Source organism: Amblyraja radiata, chromosome 24 (assembly GCF_010909765.2).
Source record: "Amblyraja radiata isolate CabotCenter1 chromosome 24, sAmbRad1.1.pri, whole genome shotgun sequence".
Lineage (NCBI taxonomy): Eukaryota > Metazoa > Chordata > Chondrichthyes > Rajiformes > Rajidae > Amblyraja > Amblyraja radiata.
In genome coordinates this window covers 17,306,274-17,325,775 of record NC_045979.1, presented here as the reverse complement: position 1 = coordinate 17,325,775, position 19,502 = coordinate 17,306,274, and the positions used below count along the sequence as shown (strand labels likewise).

Sequence of the window (19,502 nt, the reverse complement as noted above, 5' to 3'; positions counted from 1 at the left end):
CTTTTCGATTCGTTGGCTTTTAGGCGTCCCGCCCTTTCGGTTATTTTGCATTTAGGCGTCCCATCCTTTCGGTTAGTAGGCGTTTCGTCTTCGGACTCTTTCGGTTTATTGGCCTTTCGGCCTCATTTCTATTTGGTTCTCTGGCTTCGGCTTCTTTGGCCTCGGCTTCGTGTCTGTCGGCGCCACGTCCGGGTACCGGTAGTGGCAGTGTATTTTCATAGACTGGAGGTATCAATGTTCATTCCTTGGAGGGCAGGAGGATGAGAGATGGGTGATCGTACAGAAGGGTACAAGAGTATGATAAGGTGTCACAGTGGCGCACCAGTAGAGTTGCTCCCTTACAGTGCCAGTGAACCGGGTTCGATCCTGACCTCCGCTGCTGTGTGTACAGAATTTGCATGTTCTCCCTGTGACTGCATGGGTTTTCTCCAGGTGCTCTGGTTTCCTCCCGCATCACAACAGGTTTGTCGGTTAATTGGCTTCGGTAAAATTGTCCATAATCTGTAGAATGGTTCTGGGGTATGAGGTGATCGCTGCTCGGCGTGGACTTGGTGGGCCAAAGGGCCTGTTTCCGCTCTGTATTCCTAAAAAAATAGATTGGGTGAATGCATAGTCTTTTACTGAGAGCAGGGGAATCAAGAACCAGAGGATTTAGATTTAAGGTGAGGGGGGAAAGATTTAATAGGAACATGAGGGCAAACATTTTTACACAATGGGTGGTAGGTGTATGGAAAATGCTGCCGGAGGGGGTAGTTGAGGCTGGCGTTATCAAAATATTTCTGAAATATTTAGATAGGTACATGGTTAGCATCGATTTAGAGGGGATAAGGATCAAATGTGGGCAGATGGGACTAGTGTAGATAGGGCAAGTTAGCCCGAAGGGCCTGTTTCCACACTGTATGGCTCTGTGACCATATGATTTCTACCAATGTTGTAGAATTGGATTGCGACACCTTGGCAATGCCTCAAATCTGAATTGTTCTGTCAGGATATTTTGTGAGAGATTTTGCTGCAACTAGTTACAGAGTCGTTCAGCATGGAGCTGCGTCAGACACCTGGGTTCGACTCTGTCCTTGGGTGCTTGCTGTGTGGAGTTTGTACCTTCTCACCGTGACCGCATGGGTTTCCTCCGGGTGCTCCGGTTTCCTCCTGCATCCCAAAGATGTGTGGGTTGGTAGATGAATTGGCCTCTCTATAATTGTCCCTAGTGTGTAGGGACTGGATGAGAAAGTGGTATAATACAGATCCAGTGTGAACGGGTGATCGATGGTTGGCATGAACTTGCTGGGCCGAAGGGGGGAGGGGGGGAGTAGGGGGGATTTCAAGTGCGCTCTCATAATATTGTCCAGATTGAAGGAGGTGCCGGACCAACAGTTGCCAGACAATCGGCGGTGGACCTGTACTTGATCTATGAACTTTTCTACTGTACATGCTTGCTAATATATAAATATTTTTTTTTGTCTCCAGAATTCTTTCCATGCGCTTATGACTGGTGACAGAAAATCAGAGAAGTTTTTTAAGGTACTTAATAATCGGATCAAGACGGCTCAGCAAGAAATCAAAGCCACCGTCTCGGTCAACATGAATGACCAGGGAAGCAAAATAACAAAGGACACACAGGACAAAACACAAGGCACCACAGGAGGTAAGCAAAAAGGCTCGAGGATTTCACTGGCATTTAGACTAAAGAACAAATCTGATTTTTTCAAAAGGCATCTTTATTCTTAAACGTCTGCAATTTTCCACGTAATAATTGCTTTGTTTTGTAGCTAATATCTCAGCGTTTGTCAAAAGTATAAAGGGGCCGTCCCACTTGGGCGACCTAACCCGCGAGCTCTGGCGAGTTTGCCCTCGACTCATACTCGCAGAATGGTCGACACGAGGTCGCAGGAGGTCTTTGTGACTCTCCTTCATGCTCGAGAGTGGTCCCCGTGTACTCGAGGCCTCAGCTAGGTCGTGGCGAATAAAAAAAGGTCACCATGGAAAAAAATCAATATTTTTTTTTGTCATAGGTTTAGTCGTAGTAGGTCGTAGTAGGTCGGCATGTTAGTCGTAGGTAATTGAGGGTAGTCGAAGGTAGCCGTAGATAGTCTTCATCGTAGTTGAAGGGAGGTCGAAGGAGATAGAAGGAGGACATCTTCACTCCCCACTATTCGGTGTCCAATTTTCCCGGTTAGTCATAGGTAGTCGAAGCTCGTCTTCAACATAGTCGAAGGAGGTCGAAGGAGGTCTTCTACATATTCGAAGGAGGTCTTCAACATGACATTTTTTTCAAACTCTCCTAACCTCGCCAATTAGGTCGCCGAAGTGGGACAGCCCCTTAAGGATAAAGAAAGTAGGGAATTCAAAAGAATTGCATTATGAAGCTTGCAAACAATTCACTCCATGCCGTGCGTAATTGATTACAAATAGATTAACACCTTAGAAAACCACTTTGTTTCCTCTTTTAATGAATCTGTACATCTGTTCCCCGAACAGATGAACGAATTTTGTACAATATATAATGTGCTTGACACTAATGCTACACAGCGAGGGTAACTTTATTCGTCATGAGTTTCAATCATTGCTTGTTTCCCATTTAGGAAAAGATGTCCATTTTTTGCTGGAAACTGCTCATAACAGATCACAGATGAACAAGTCAGCAGGTATCGAACCCGGGCTGAAGGAAGCTGAAATAAGTCCAGCGGTAGCAATAATGCAACCTATTCTACGGTTTCTACAGCTCCTGTGTGAAAACCATAACTGCAACCTTCAGGTTAGTCCATGCTGAGTCGCATCAGTGACTGCGTTAATCATAACATCACAAACAGAAGTGAATGCAGATGAGTGGCTGTTTGGTGTCTGGAGTTCCAGAGCTTCCAGGGCAACTGAACCATCCTATCACCAACTAGAGAGCGGTTCTGACCTAACATCTACCTCATGTGTAAAAGAAACGAGCCCTGCAAATCTCCTTGAAACTTTCTCACTCTCACCTTACAGCTATGCCCTCTAGTGTTGGACATTTCCACCTTGTGGAAACATAGAAAATAGTGCAGGAGTAGGCCATTCGGCCCTTCGAGCCAGCACTACCATTCAATATGATCATGGCAGGTCATTCAAGATCAGTACCCCGTTCCTGCTTTCTCCCCATATCTCTTGATTCCATTAGCCCTTCGAGCTATACTAACTCAAAAAGGTTCTGACTGCGTACTCTATCCATGCCTCTCATAAATGTATTTCCTTTAGTGAAGAGATTGAGAGAGAGAGAGAGAGAGAGAGTGAGAGAGAGAGCGAGGGAGCATTTAATTGAGATGTGTACCAACAATGGAACAAGGAAATTCTTAATTGCAACAGCTTAACAGGCTTGTAAACATGTGCAGGAAGGAACTGCAGATGCTGGTTTAAACCGAAGAGTAAGCTGGAGTTACTCAGCGGGTCAGGCAGTGTCTCTGGAGCATCTACTGTATCTTAGGCTTGTAAACATAATACACACAGATAATATAAAATAATTTCTTTAAAAATTCAATAAAATAATGGCCGTAATGCAAGTGCAAAAACCGAAGTCAGTAGTGGAACCATTGACAGTCCATAGAAGTGAGCTGAAGGTCATATTGGTCAAGGTTAGTATGGTATAGTGTTGAAGAGCCTGATAGTTGTTGGAAATAAGCTATTTTTGAACTTGTTGGTCACAGTTTTCAGACTCCTGTACATTCTTCCCAATGATAGGAATAAAATAAGAGCATGGCTAGGGTAGTGTCGACCTTTGATGATATTGGCTGCCTTTTTGAACCAGTGCCTTCAATAGATCCCTTCGGTCGTGGGGAGGGCAGTACCTGTGATGGACCGGGTAGTGTCTACCCATTGTTATTATTCGGTGTCCTGATTCAACTGGGGAAATAATATGTTTACTTAAGGGCCTGTCCCACATGGGCGTCATTTACGCGACATAATTTACGCGTCACGATGCACGACTCGCGCGTCGTGACGCACACGTGATGCGCGCATGGTGTGCATTACGCGAGCATGGTGCGTGGTGACGTAGGTAGTGACGTGCGGATTTTGGGATTCACAAAACCTTTGTGCGCCACCTGCGTGAAGTGCAAATGATGCCCATGTGGGACAGGCCCTTTACATAGACCAGTTCTTTTTCTGAAATGCCAGCGGACTTGGAGAAGAGGGAAGTGAGATAGTTTAGTTTAGAGATACAGTGTGGAAACAAGCCTTTCGGCCCACCGAGTCAACACTGACCATCGATCACCCGTACACTAGCTCTATCCTATACACGAGGGACAATTTATAATTTTAACCGAAGGCAATTAACCTACGTCTTTGGAATGTGGAAAGAAATCCATGATCGTATTGAATTATGGGGCAAGCTTGAGGAATCTGGTGACCTTCCTGTGCTCCTGTTTTCTTGTGTTCTGTGCAAAACCATTGTCCATATCTGACTTTGCCTTGTGTTCACTGGTGCAAGGACTTGCTGCTTTATTCTCTTGATTGTTTTTGTGATTCCCCTCAACAGAACCTGCTCCGCTGTCAAAACAACAAGACAAGTTACAACTTAGTTTGTCAGACGCTGCAGTTTCTGGATATCATGTGTGGAAGCACGACGGGAGGTCTGGGGTTGCTTGGACTGTACATCAATGAGAACAACGTGCACCTTATTAATCAGACACTCGAGACACTAACAGAGTATTGTCAGGGTCCTTGCAATGAAAACCAGGTATGCATTACAGGTCCACCACCGAACTTCCGGCACCGTTTGTTGGTTCCAGAGTTTTCCTGCATTATCGTTTTGCCAGACCGATGAGGTCGAGATTGGGCGCCTCACCCAGCTTAGGCGACACATTTTCAGGGGGAATTCAAGTGCTCTCTCGTAACTTGTCTGGATTAAAGGGGGTGCCGGATCACCAGTTGCCGGAAAATCGGTGGTGGACCTGTATCATTGAACCATATCCACATAGTTACGGGTTAACTTTGGACTCTTGGTACAGTGGGGATTTTCGTTTGACATAAAAAAACAAATGATATGTCCATACATTGGTTCAATTCAAGTGTGGACCTACTTCAGTTATAGAAGGCTATTTCGGGAATATTAGGCATAACTAATATTCGAAAAACACTAAGAAACACAGAGTGGAATAAAGGGGAGGCCATCTAAGACTGAGGTGAGAAAAAACTTTTTCACCCAGAGAGTTGTGAATTTGTGGAATTCCCTGCCACAAAGGGCAGTGGAGGCCAAATCACTGGATGGATTTAAGAGAGAGTTAGATACAGCTCCAGGGGCTAGTGGAATCAATGGATGTGGGGAGAAGGCAGGCACGGGTTATTGATTGGTGACGATCAGCCATGATCACAAAAAATGGCGGTGCTGGCTCGAAGGGCCGAATGGCCTCCTCCTGCACCTATTTTCTATGTTTCTATGTGGAGCACTGGTAGAGCTGGTGCCTCACAGAGACACGGGCTCAATCCTCACCTCTGGTTCCGTTTGTGTGGAGTTTTCATGTTCTCCCAGTGACTGCGTGGGTTTTCTTCAGATGTTCCAGTTTCCTGCCACACCTCAAAGATGTGTGGATTTGTAGGTTAATTGGCCTCTATACATTTTTGCTTGTGTGTAAGGCATGGATGAGAAAATGGAACGAGTGTGAACGGGTGATCAATATTTGGTGTGGACTCGGTGGGCTGAAGAACCTGTTTGCATGGTGCATCTTTCAGTCAAACAAAACAAGGGAAGTTCATGAAGTGGGGAAAGGAAATAAATCAATTGCAAATCCTATTGCAAACCTTTAGTAAAACATTTAATAACTTGGCCTTTATTGGTTGATGTAAAGCAGAGTTTTACTAAATTACTAACTTTGAATGTACTTCCTCCTCTCTGCCGTAAGATATTTCAGTTTATTTTATTTCACTTTCCAGACCTGCATTGTAGCGCACGAGTGCAATGGCATAGACATTATTACGGCACTGATACTGAACGATATCAGCCCACTCTGCAAGTACAGGATGGATCTGGTGCTGCAGTTAAAGGTAAGCAGAACTGTCGTGAATACTGACAGTAAATGTCATCCAATATTTCACTGCAATCCACTACTAAAGCTACACTGTAAAATGTTTCTAGTGTGGAATTTTGATTGAAAGGTTGAAAGATACAGCATGGAAACAGGCCCTTCGGCCCACTGAGCTCATGCCGACCATCGATCACCTGTTAACACTAGTTCTATGTTATACCACTATTGCATCCACTTCCCACATGTGCCAGAAGTCAACTTTAAGATCTAACCCAACTGATAGGTTTCCATTACCACAGCGGCAGTGTGGCCATAGTCTGTGAATTATATCACCATTACCACATTAATGACACTTATATTCTGTAGGAGTACCCACCCAGTCCCATTCTTTAGACTTTAGAGATATAGCGCAGAAACAGGCCCTTCGGACCGCCGAGCCCAAGCCGACCAGCGATCATCCCGTTCACTAGCACTATCCAGCACACGAGGGACAAATTTACAATCTTACAATTTACCGATGCCAATTGACTGACAAATCTATATGTCTTTGGAATGTGGGAGGAAACCGGGGTACCCAGAGAAAACCCACTCGGTCACCGGGAGATCGTGCAAATTGCACACGGACAGCACCGAGGTCAGGATCTAACCCAGCTCTCTGGTGCTGTAAGGCAGCGGTTCTACCAGCTGTGCCACTGTGCTGTCCTAGTGTTGTTATTGATCAATGATGGCGAGAGAAGACGGGGTTAATATTTATTTCTTGCTGAGTCAATTTCAGGACAGATATTTTTATTGAGAGTTAGTTGATGTCGGTGACGATTAAAATTATATTGAATATATTCCTGGACAATCTTGACATTTATTGACTCTGTAAACTGTGCAATATTAGCTTAATCCCATTAAGCATCTTTAAAAAATATCTGCGATAGATAACATTTATTAATCTGCATTTGATCAGCCTGCAATCAGTGGTGTATGTGAATGAGATTGATTAAACGATTTTACCAGGCTATCTTTATGTATTCCTGTGATATATATGTTGATATGTGAAGCAGGAAAGTACAAATTTAAATTTATATTAAAATATAAAAGCCCATAAATCTTACAATCATAGAAAAGTTAACTTAGAATGTAAAACATAGAACAGTGCAGCATAGGAACAGGCCCTTTGGCCCACAATATCTGTGCTGAACATGATGCCAAGACCAACTCTTATCTGCCTGCACACAATACATATCCCTCCATTCCCGGCATTTTTGACTTTGTAGATCTGATAAACATAATATTTTCCAAAGTTTTCAGTCTCACTAATTAAAGTTGATCAGGCTTAAAAAACACATTTCTTGTCCACTGTAAATCTCATCTGGAGACAGGATCAGATGTATTAAGACATGTTTGAAGTAGGGACAAGAAGTCAACTAAGAAAAGAGAGGAGAGATGCCTGTTTTGGGAAATGTTCATAGTCTTTTAAATGTCATGTTGTGCTTGCTTCAGCTACCATGTGAAGTCATTGAGACAGGTACAATGACAACATTTAAAATTAATTTGGACAGGTACATAGACAGGATTTTTTAAAATGGGATTTGGGCCAGACACGGGTAAATGGGACTAGTTTAGAGCGGTTGGTATGGATGTGTCGGGCCGAAGGGCCTATTACCGCGATGAGTAATCTTCAGTTCAGAGATACAGCGTGGATACATGCCCTTGGCCCACCGAATCTGTCCTAATCCACATCCTGCCATTCCCTGCCTATGCACATGCTTTTGTAAGTCTCTTCAAAGCCACTATTGTATCTGCCTCGGCCATCATGCATATGCATCATAAATTCCAAGGGGAATACTTTGCAGATGGATAACGCAATTCAGAATTTATTGAAGCTCGTTTGCTTTTGACTGCCAATACTGACATCAAATACACAGTTCGAACAAAGGACATAGACCACTCCAGCACGGGAGCAGGCCCAACAGCCGAATATGTCTTTAGACTTTAGAGTTACAGCGCGGAAACAGGCCCTTCGGCCCACCGAGCCCGCGCCAACTAGCGATCACTAGCACTATCCAACAAGGGACAATTTACAATTTACTAAAGCCAATTGACCTACAGACCAGCACGTCTTTGGGACGTGGGAGGAAACTGGAGCACGCACACCCACACGGTCACAGGGAGACTATACGAACTCTGTACAGATAGCATCCTTAGTCAGGATCGAACCCTGGTCTCTGGCGCTGTACCACTGCAACACCATATTGAACAAGAGGCCAAGTTAAACTAATGTCATCTGCGAGCACATAGACTATATAGGAGTAGAATTAGGCCATTCAGCCCATTGACTCATCTCCACCATTCATGTTCTTAAGTCATAGAAGCAGAATCTGGCCATTCAGCCCATCAAGTTTACTCTGTCATTCAATCATGGCTGATCCATTTTTCCCCCTCAACCCCTTTCTCCTGCCCCTTACCCGTAACCTTTGATGCCCTTACTAATAAGACGATCCATATCCTGCCATTCCCTGTGTATATATGAGCCTACCTACAAGCCTCTAAACGCCAGTTATTGGCCTTTATTTTTTTATTAACAGGATAATGCTTCAAAGCTTTTACTTGGACTTATGGAAAGTAGGTATGACACTGAAAGCGCAGAGAGAATCCTCTTCAATATGAGGCCCCAAGAACTGGTGAGTGCCTTAACTATTAATCAGAACGAGTATTAATATAACATTAGTATTACAGGTCCATCACCGATTTTCTGGCAACTGATGGTCCGGCACCTGTTATTCTGGACAAATTTGCCGGAGTATTGCGTGTGCACTACTTGTTCGGGACGTGTGCCTCTGTCCTGAAAGAGTTAATTGTTTACTTCTTTGTTAATTTAAGTTTCTAGCAGTCCATGGTGCTTTAGTGACACTGTTGGTGTAAAATTAGTGGGTCAGAGGTGTATTGTTGAATTATTATTACATGACCTCTGTTGGTCCGGCAAAATGGATAATCCAGCAAGGCTCTGGAACCAAAGGTGCCCGAAAATGAATGGTGTACCTGCACTCAGTTCCTTTTAGTCAGAAACTTTCAAGATTCAACATTCATGAGAGTTTATTGTCATGTGTCCCTGATCAGACAATGAAATTCTTGCTTTGCTTCAGCACAACAAAACATAATAGGCATTCACAACAAGTCTATCACTTTGCACATTTCAGGTTGAAATCCACATCAGGATATCCAGTCCAGCATTCAGGCATACGACTGAATTTTTAATACTGCACACAAATTAACAGGCAAAACCCCTCGTACATACTAAAATATGTTGTTTTGCACAATATATATATATATATATATTCCCGATGAAAGCTCATAGAATTTGTAAAAGTCTATACTAAATTAGCTCAGCCAAACCCTGTACTCAAAAATGAGTTACACCAGTGGGTTCCACATTTCTTGTAGGTAGACAAATAGCTGGAGTAACGCAGCAGGTCAGGCAGCATCTCTGGATAAAAAGGATAGGTGACGTTTTGGGTAGGAACCCTTTTTCAGACTGAAAGCAGAGGTCGGGTGGGAGGGGAGGGGGGACGGGGGTGGTGGTGGTGGTGGGGGAAATAAACTGTCGGCGGGAAAAGGCCAGACCAACTCGTGGCCGGCAACAGATGACCTCAGGAAGGGTGGAGCCTATAATAGCCCATTGTTGGTTGGGGAAGGTGTGATAACAAGAGGGATACAAGGAAGCGAACAATGGAACTAGATGGGTCTGAAGAAGGGTCTCGTCACCTATTCCTTCGCTCCATAGATGTTGCCTCACCCGCTGAGTTTCTCCAGCATTTTCGTCTTCAGTGGAATTAGTAGGATAACTGGGGGGAGGAGGGAGGGAGAGGGAGGGGAGGGAATGCAGGAGTTACAATACTTGAAATTAGAGGAAGCAACATTCATAGCGCTGGGTTGGAAGCTTTAGCTTGACTTAAAGGTATACTTATTGTGATCGGTTTTATAGGGGTTAGCTAACAGAGAACAGTGGCTGATTTTAACAGAAAAACTTCATCTTTTTGTTCCAAATCTCTTGCTGTCCATTGTCCCTTGATTTTTCTTGCTTAGAAAACGGGAAAATATGAAAGCTATGTTCTAATAAGGCCAGTGGATGCTTGGCCTTGGTATTCAATGACTCTTTAAACATTGCCTCTTCAAGGTTGACGTTATACAGAAAGCCTACAACCAAGAAAAAGAATGTGAGAATTCCGAGGTTTCCCCAAGAAATGTGGGACATAATATTTATATCTTAGCGTTGCAGGTGAGGCTGAGTGGATTTTATTTTATATAATGTCATAATTTTCCCTTTTTTTTGTTCTCTTTAGACTCTAATTTAGACTTTAGAGACACACGCAGAAACAGGCCCTTCAGCCCACTGATTAACGATTTCTGTACACTAGCACTATCCTACACACTAGAGACAATTTTCAATTTTAGAAGCCAATTAAGCTACAAACCTGTTTGTTTTGGGCATGTGGGAGGACCAGGAGAAAACCCACACGGTTACAGGGAGAGCGTACAAACTCTGTACAGGAAGCACCGGCAATCATAGTGCCATCGAGTGGTACAGTGTGGAAAAGCCCTTCGACCCAACTTGCCCACACCGGCCAGCATTTCCCAGCTACACTTGTCCCACCTGCTTGTGCTTGGTCCATATCCCTGCAAACATGTCCTATCCATGTACCTGCCTAACTGTTTCTTAAACGTTGGGATATTCCCAGCCTCAACTGCTTCATCTGACAGCTTGTTCCATACACCCGCCACCCTTTGTGTGAAAAAGTTACCGCTCAGATTACAATTAAATCTTTTCCCCTTCACCTTGAACCCCATGTCCTCTGGTGCTCGATTCCCTTACTCTGGGCAAGAGACTCTGTGCATCTACACGATCTAGTCCTCTCATGATTTGGTCAGGATAGAAAACCCAGGCCTTTGGCGCTGTCAGGTAACAACTCTACCGCTGCACCACAATTACCGATCTTATACTTACAGCCTGGAAATGGGTACTTCAGCCCAGCCAGTCCACGATGACCAGCCATACCCGAGAAAACCAATGGGGATCACAGGAACAATGTACAAACTCCAGCAGCTGTAGTCAGGATCAAAATCAGGTCTGTGGCGCTGTTAAGCAGCAGCTCTATTGTTGTGCCACTATGCTGCTAGCTGGATTAAAGGGAATTAGCTATAAAGTGAAGTTGGACAGATTTGGATTGTTTTCTCTGAAACTCAAGGAAGTTCAGGGGGACCTGATAGAAAAATATAAAATAACGAGAGACATAAATAGGGTAGTGAAAACCTTTTATCCGAGGGTGGAATTGTCATAGTTTTAAGTGAGATGGAGCAAAGATCAAAGGAGATTAGCGCACAGGTTTTTTAAATAGAAGATGGTGGGTGCCTGGCACGCGCTGCCAGGGGTGGTAGTGAGTGAGATTGGAACTCAACCTACTAACCATGTTGAAAGTGCTGTTAGCTAAACCAAGGTTATATAATTCTCATCAATTGAATGAATACAGTAAAAATTCAACAATCCAGCATGCTCGAGACATTGGTGAGTGATTGATTGATGGACTATCTGGATAGTTGGGTGTTATTTCTCTTAATACCTCACTACACATTTTGTAAAAGATGTTTCACAATAGAATAATATATTTTTCTAGTGAAGTAGGTACATTTAATGGGAAAGGAACTTTAGAGAGTGGCGTGAGACTGCAGCAACCCTATTGAGCCAGATGATGAAATATTGAAATGTCCAAGCAGTTGGATAATGAATTATTGGAGTTTTTCTTTACGTTTATGAATTATTTGTTGAACTGTTAATAGTTTTGGAGAAAAAACAGTTACCACCACAAAATGGGATATTGTGGGATTCTTTTCCATTTAAAATAGAACTTGTTTGTTTAGTTTAATTTAGTTTATTATTGTCACGTGTACCGTGATACAGTAACAAGACTATACACGAGGACAATCAAGCCGTCCTCAGTGCAAAGATACACGAGAGAGGGTACAGCAATTAGTGCAAAGATATAAAACATTGAAGTCCAATGAAGTCCCATTAAAGATAGTTCAAAGGTCTCCAATGAGGTCAGGACAGCTCTCTAGTTGATGAGGAACAGTTTAGTTGCCTGATAACAGCTGAGAAGAAACTGTCTATGAATCTGGAGGCTTGCGTTTTCAAAATTATATACCTCTTGCCTGATGGGAGAGGGGAGAAGAGAGAGTGATCGGGGTGAGACTGGTCCATGATTATGCGAGCGGCCTTGTCGAGGCAGCATGAAGTGCAGATGGAGTCGATGGTAGGGAGGTTGGTTTGTGTGATAATCTGGGTTACTGCATTTAGGCTGAACAACCCGCCCCTTCCCATTCCCACACTGACCTCTCTGTCCTTGGCCTCCTCCATTGTCAGTGAGGCCAAATGCAAATTGGAGGAACAGCATTTCATATTCCACTTGGGCAGCTTACAACCCAGTAGCATAGGTATTGATTTCTCTAACTTCAAGTAACCCTTGCACCCCCCCCCTTACCTCCCCACCCAAGTTGAGCCACCTTCAAAGCTGTCTTGTTGGGTTTCATTGGCTGTAACGCGTTCCCACCTAACACACAGCCAAAAATCGTTTGTTTCCTTTACCATTGTTAATTTTTTGCACACTTTTTTTGCACACTTTTTTGTACGGGTTCTGTCTGTGCGGAGTTCTATGTTCTCCCTGTGACCGCATGGGTTTCCTCCGGCTGCTCTGGTTTCCACCCACATCCAAAAGATGTGTGGGTTTGTAGGTTAATTGGCTTCTGTAAATTGCTCCTCGCAATGCAGAGCCCCCGGAGTGGATGAGAAAGAGGGATAACATAGAACTGGTGTGAACGGTGGTCGGCATGGATGCGATGGGCCGAAGGACCTGTTTCCATGCTGTATCTCTCATGTCTAATTTTATCTTGTCTTCCAGTTGTCCCGCCACAACAGACAGCTGCAGCAGTTGTTGAAGCCAATCAAACGTGTGCAGGAGGAGGTGGAAGAAGGCATTTCGAAGGTGAGTCAGTGAATTTAATAAACACGCTTGTTTGCACAATCTTCATGCTTAAGTACATAAATCTCCATCAGAATTGGTGTTTGTCACAGTGGCGCAGCGATCTCTCAGCACCAGAGACCCAGGTTCGATCTGACTATGGGTGCTGTCTGTGCAGAGTTTATATGTTCTCCTTTTGAACACGTGGGTTTTCCCTGACCGCTCCAGTTTCCTCCCACATTGCAAAGACATGCAGGTTTGTAGATTAATTGGCTTCTGTAAATTGTCCCTGGTGTCTAGGTGTACTGGCGTGGACTCGGTGGGCCGAAGGGCCTGTTTCCATGTTGCATCTCTAAATTAAACATGCGCCAAATGATGTAAAATGTGCAGATTATCACCAGGTTACTGATAAATGGCAGGAATAAATCTGTGAATTGATGATTTAACAAGTTTTCCAATTTTTTCCAGCTCATGCTCAATAATATGCAAATGCTGAAATCTGGCAATCAGGTTCCTCAAGAGGAGGAAGATCCTTTGACCTACTACTCAAAGCACACGGCACAGATAGAGGTAAGGTCTGAACAGGGTTGGGCAGTACACCCTGTCCATGTGGGAGGCAAAGACTAGCTTTTATCCAACAAATTAATTAATATTATGCTATGGATTAAAAATCCTGGGCCATAGTCTTATTATGGTCGTAGAAACAATAAGAAATGTGTAATATACCAAAAGACCATTTTAAAATGTAGTTTAGTTTATTATTATCACGTGTACTGAGGTACAATGAAAAACTATTGTTGTATGCTAGCCAGTCAGTGAAGAGCCTATACAAGTTCAAGTTCAAGTGAGTTTATTGTCATGTGTCCCTGTATAGGACAATGAAATTCTTGCTTTGCTTAAACACACAGAAAATAGTAGGCATTTACTACAAAACAGATAAATGTGTCCATATACCATGATATAAATATATACACACATGAATAAATAAACTGGTAGTGCAAATAACAGAAAGTGGTTGCTAATAATCAGAGTTTTGTCCGAGCCAGGTTTAATAGCCTGATGGCTGAGGGGAAGTAGCTATTCCTGAACCTGATTGTTGCAGTCTTCAGGCTCCTGTACCTTCTACCTGAAGGTAGCAGGGAGATGAGTGTGTGGCCAGGATGGTGTGGGTCTTTGATGATACTGCCAGCCTTTTTGAGGCAGCGACTGCGATAAATCCCCTCGATGGAAGGAAGGTCAGAGCCGATGATGGACTGGGCAGTGTTTACTACTTTTTGTAGTCTTTTCCTCTCCAGGGCGCTCAAATTGCCGAACCAATCGAGCTGTCCACAGTGTACTGATACAGGATAAAGGGAATCAAATTTAGTGTAAGATAAAGTCCAGTAATGTCTGATTAAAGATAGTTTAAAGGTCTCCAATGAGTAGATGAGAGGTCACGAACCCTCTCTAGTTAGTGATAGGACAGTTCAGTTGCCTGATAACAGCTGGGAAGAAACTGTCCCTGAATCTGGCGTTTTCAAACTTCCCTATCTCTTGCCTGGTGGAAGGGAGTGACCGGGGTATGACTGGTCCTTGTTTAGGCAGCGTGAAGTACATGGTTATAAACTAACCTAAACTAAGCATCCTCGTATCAAAGGCAGCGATAGTTGTTTGGAGCTACCACATTGCGCACATTGGTTTGCCTCTGGTTTCAAATATGAATGATGTTTGTTATAAAATATTTGTTACCTCATTCAAATAAAAATGAGCAATGAAATAATTTTAAGTTCATATTTCTCAAATTCCATTCACATTTACGAGAAATCGCATTGCAATATATTATACAGCAGACAGTTCTTGGTCTTTTCGTCTACTTAAGTTAATCTATCCCAATCTGAAACCCATTTGGGATATCAATTCCAATTGTGGTCAGAATAAGCCAATAATGAAATTTTACCAAATGTGCGAAAAATGTCTCTTTTGTGTTTTGCCATTTTAACTTTTGGGAGTGTAAGTTTGTTTCATTCAGTGATGCTGCCTTTTTGGCCAATAAGATGATAGATTACAATGATCAAGGATAATAAATCTTCATGGTTCTTGGACACCTTTAGGATTCCTTTAAAATAAGTTAATTATTCTCATCTTGGTGGAGGAAAATTATAAAAAAATTAATTCTAAAATGTTATGAAACCTAATATTTCTAGAGCTTTAGGCATGGAAACGGGCCCTTCAGCCCACTGAGTCCACGCCGGCCATCGATCACCGGTTCACACTAGTTCTGTTATTACATTTTCATATCCACTTCCTGTACATTAGTGGCAACTTGCAGAGATCTTTGGGATGTCTTTGGATGTGAGAGGAAACCGGTGTATTCGGAGGAAACCCACAAAGTCACGGAAAGAACGTGCAAACTCCACTCAGTCAAGAACAAGATGGTGATAGTCTTGACTGTTAGATCTGCAAATGGTGCATAGTCAAAGATCAGCTCAGGCGGTCACTGTGGAGTCCAGGTGGTCACTGAACATTCTGAATTGAAGTACATCCAGTAAATAAATCTAATTGAATTTAATCAGATGGACTGGTAAAAACAGGGTTTAAGAATTTACTTATGAGCAGCAGCTGATTTTTATGCATGCTCAAGACATTGCAAGAGCCAAAAATGTTTAATAGCAGAGAGAAACCATGCAGTCACAGGGAGAACATACAAACTCCGTACAAACAGCACCCGTAGTCAGGATGGAACCCAGGTCTCTTGCACTGTAAGGCAGCAACTCTACCACTGCGCCAGTGTGCTGCACATAACGTGAATGGGAATCGATGGTCGGCGAGGATTCGGTGGACCTGTATTAAATGTGTGGATTGGGTTGGGGACAATGCAGCAGGGAACACGATGGTATTAGAGTGCATTAACTGTTTCCTCCACGTGTGTTTGTGGGTTGCCAGATTATTCGGAATGATCGCAACATGGAGCAGATTGTATTTCCCATGCCCACCATCTGTGAATATTTAACCATCGAGTCCAAGCAGAGGATCATCAACACTACAGAACAGGATGAACAAGGCAGCAAAGTCAGCGACTTCTTTGAAATGACCAACTTCCTCTACAACGAGATGATATGGCAGAAGAAACTCAGAAGTAAGACCTCGTCCAAAAATATTTTTGTGTTTCAGAGCGGTAACTACTTTTGCATTCACGTTGGGAAATTTGTTACATTGATAGATTTAGATAAGAAATGATGGGAAGGGATTCGAGTGGAGTAGGGGTTGGCTGGACCTAATTGGTTTAGTTTGTTATTGTCATGTGCACCGAGCTACAGTGAAAAGCTTTTGCTTGCATGTTATTCAGTCAAGGAAAATCACGCCGTCGATAGTGCATTAGCGTGCAAATTTCACACAGACAGCACCCGTGGTCAGGATTAAACCTGGGTGTCTGGGACTGTGGGTTAACCAGCGATCACCCCATACACTAGCCCTATCCCGCACACTGGGGACAATTTACAGAGGCCAATTAACCTACAAACCTGCACGTCTTTGGAGTGCGGGAGGAAACGGCAGAACCTGGAGAAAACTCACGTGGTCACAGGGAGAATGTACAAACTCCATACAGACAGCACCCATTGTCAGGATCAAGTCTGGGTCTCTGGCACTGTAAGGCAGCAACTCTACCTTTGCGCTACTGTGCTGTATTTACACTACTACTGATCTTATTTTTCATGCTTTCATAACTGTTGTCTTTTCTGGTTAGGTATGCCCCTGCTGTACTGGTTCTCCAGGAGAATGACGCTGTGGGGTAGTATCTCCTTCAACCTCGCCGTGTTCATCAACCTTGTCATTGCCTTTTTCTATCCATACGGAGAAGCAACTTCAATGGGTAGGCTGTTCATGGATTACGTGATGCAAACAATTTCTACATGGATTAATAAATCCATGACGGTTTGGACTAACACTAAATGAATGACCTTGCTTTTAACATTTAATCCAGATAAAGACCATGTACTTTGCCATTCAAATAAATTATATAGGGAGATATAATATGGAAACAAACCATTCAGTCCATTGAGTAAGCACCAACCTTTTAACCATCCACCTTAGATTAATCCCATTTAAAAAAATATTCTTCACGCATTACCATGAACTAGTTTATTTTCTACCACTACCGACACATAAGGGCATTTAGTGGCCCATTAACCTACTAAACTTTATTTCTTTGTGATATGGGAGGAAAATAGAGCATCACAGAGAAAACACAGATAATCACAGGGAGAACGTGCAAACTCCACACAGACAGCACTTACGGTCATCCCGGGCCTTTGACGCTGAGACAGTAGATCTACCTGCTTCACCACTGTATTGTTTAGCCTTAATTCCAAAGTCTAGCTATTAAGATACCCCATAGATAACACTGAAATAGTACTAATGACTGATTAATAAAAAATAATACTAATTAAAACTAGAACCAAATATACTAGAATTGTTGGAGGTACCTAAATCAGAGACATGCCTTGAGACATAAGGAACTGCAATCTTGTATGGAACACAAAGAGCAACATCTGTGGAGGATCCAGATACACGATGTTTCGGGTCAGGACCCTTCTTCACATAGTGAGGTGAAGGAATACGACATTTATCCATGATCATTATATTCACTGGAATTTAGAAGGATGAGGGGATATCTTATAGAAACATAAAATTCTTAAGGGATTGGACAGGCTTGTGCAGGAAGAAAAATCCCAATGTTGGGGGAGTCCAGAACCAAGGGTCACAGTTTAAGAATAAGGGGCTTATTTAAGAAGTCCTTATTCATCTCAGTCCCAAGAATTTAGGACTGAGATGAGGAAAAGCTTTGTAAACCAGAAAGTTGTGAATCTGTGGAATTCTCTGCCACAGAAGGCAGTGGAGGCCAATTCACGGGATGTTTTCAAGAGAGAGTTAGATATGGCTCTTATGGGTAATGGAATCAAGGGATATGGGGAGAAAGCAGGAACGGGGTACTGATTTTGGATGATCAGCCATGACCATATTGAATGGCGGTGCCGGCCTCGAAGGGCTGAATGGCCTACTTCTACACCTATTTTCTATGATCATCATGATTAACTTAGATGACTCACATTATTTTGGCCTCAGGGAAGTGGTTAAAGTCACAGTCATACAGTGTGGAAAAAGGCCCTTCAGCCTGAATTGCCCATGCTGACCCCATTTACATTTGTCCCACCTGCCCATGCTTGGTCCATATTCCTCTAACCCTATCCCATCCATGTACCTGTCCAAATGTCTCTTTAACGTAATGATAGTACCTGCCTCAACTACCTCCTCTGGCAGCTCGTTCCATATACCCACCAGCTGTGTGAAAAGGTTACCTCACTTTCCCACCTATGTCCACTAGACCCACCTGCCTGCGTTTGCCCCATATCCCTCGAAGCCTATCCTATCCATGTGCCTGTCTAAATGTTTATTAAATGTTGTGATTGTACCAGCTATTTTAATTAACAACCTTATTCTGTACTTTGTTACTCATGAACAAAATCTGTTCAGGCCAGAAGCGTGGAAATGATCCATTCTCTTTTGTTTTCCCCGCAGGAGCATTTGATTCATCCTTTCTCTCGCTTGTTTTTTGGGGCGTGATAGGCTTCTCAGTAGTTTCTTTGTTTGCCAAGAGATATGGACTCAGACCATTAATAATAGCACTGATTGTTCGATCGATATATTACATTGGAATAGGCCATACGTTGCTAACACTGGGATTACTCAATGTAAGTATGAAGATGACAATCAGCAAAATTATATTGAATCATGTAAAGAATGCACTTGGTAGATCCACTAATTAATCTCAATGTCAAAACAATTCTTTATCTGTAAACTGTATTCTATTTGCAAAATGTATCGTTTTTGTTTAGTTGCCTAATCTATTATTTGGTGCAATAGTGAGATAAATATCCAGATAATTTTATGGGCGGCACAGTGGCACAGCGGTAGAGTTACTGCCTCACCACGCCAGAGACCCGGGTTCAATCCTGAATACAGGTGCTGTCTCTGCGGAGTTTGTACGTTCTTCCTGTGACTGCGTGGGTTTTCCCCGGGTGCTCAGTTTCCTCCCACATCAAAGTCATACAGGTTTGTAGGTTAATTGGTTTTTGTAAAATTGTAAGTTGTCCCTCGTGTGCAGGATAGTGCTAGTGTACAAGGTGATTGCTGGTTGGTGAGGACTCAGTGAGCCGAAGGGCCGGTTTCTGTGCTGCATGTCTAACATCTAAAGAATCAATAGAATAAATCAATGTACGGAGCCTTCACTAGACAATTAGCAGACCCAGTACATAGTCATAGAAATTACATATAAAATTATTGCAGGCATTTAATCATGGTTGATAAACGATATGACATTTCAGTTTATCTGCTGGAGTGAATTGGCAAATACTATATTCATTTACAACACCACTCTGGTCATCCAGTCTGAAGAAGGATCCCGACCCGAAACGTCACTTATCCATGTTCTCCAGTGATGCTGCCTGACCCGCTGAGTTACTCCAGCACTTTGTGT

The 19,502-nt window shown here is 43.0% G+C and overlaps 1 protein-coding gene across 1 annotated transcript in view; it reads left to right on the top strand.

Moving 5' to 3' along the window:
• itpr3 (inositol 1,4,5-trisphosphate receptor type 3) overlaps window positions 1-19,502 on the top strand; it is a 196,339-nt gene that overhangs the window by 154,976 nt on the left and 21,861 nt on the right. Inside the window, exons 40-50 of the mRNA XM_033042496.1 lie at window positions 1,468-1,645; window positions 2,583-2,755; window positions 4,502-4,702; window positions 5,896-6,006; window positions 8,564-8,659; window positions 10,153-10,254; window positions 12,929-13,012; window positions 13,457-13,558; window positions 15,911-16,103; window positions 16,713-16,838; window positions 18,545-18,717. Of these exons, the coding sequence (XP_032898387.1) occupies window positions 1,468-1,645; window positions 2,583-2,755; window positions 4,502-4,702; window positions 5,896-6,006; window positions 8,564-8,659; window positions 10,153-10,254; window positions 12,929-13,012; window positions 13,457-13,558; window positions 15,911-16,103; window positions 16,713-16,838; window positions 18,545-18,717 (1,539 nt within the window). The remainder of the gene's footprint in view (window positions 1-1,467; window positions 1,646-2,582; window positions 2,756-4,501; window positions 4,703-5,895; window positions 6,007-8,563; window positions 8,660-10,152; window positions 10,255-12,928; window positions 13,013-13,456; window positions 13,559-15,910; window positions 16,104-16,712; window positions 16,839-18,544; window positions 18,718-19,502) is intronic.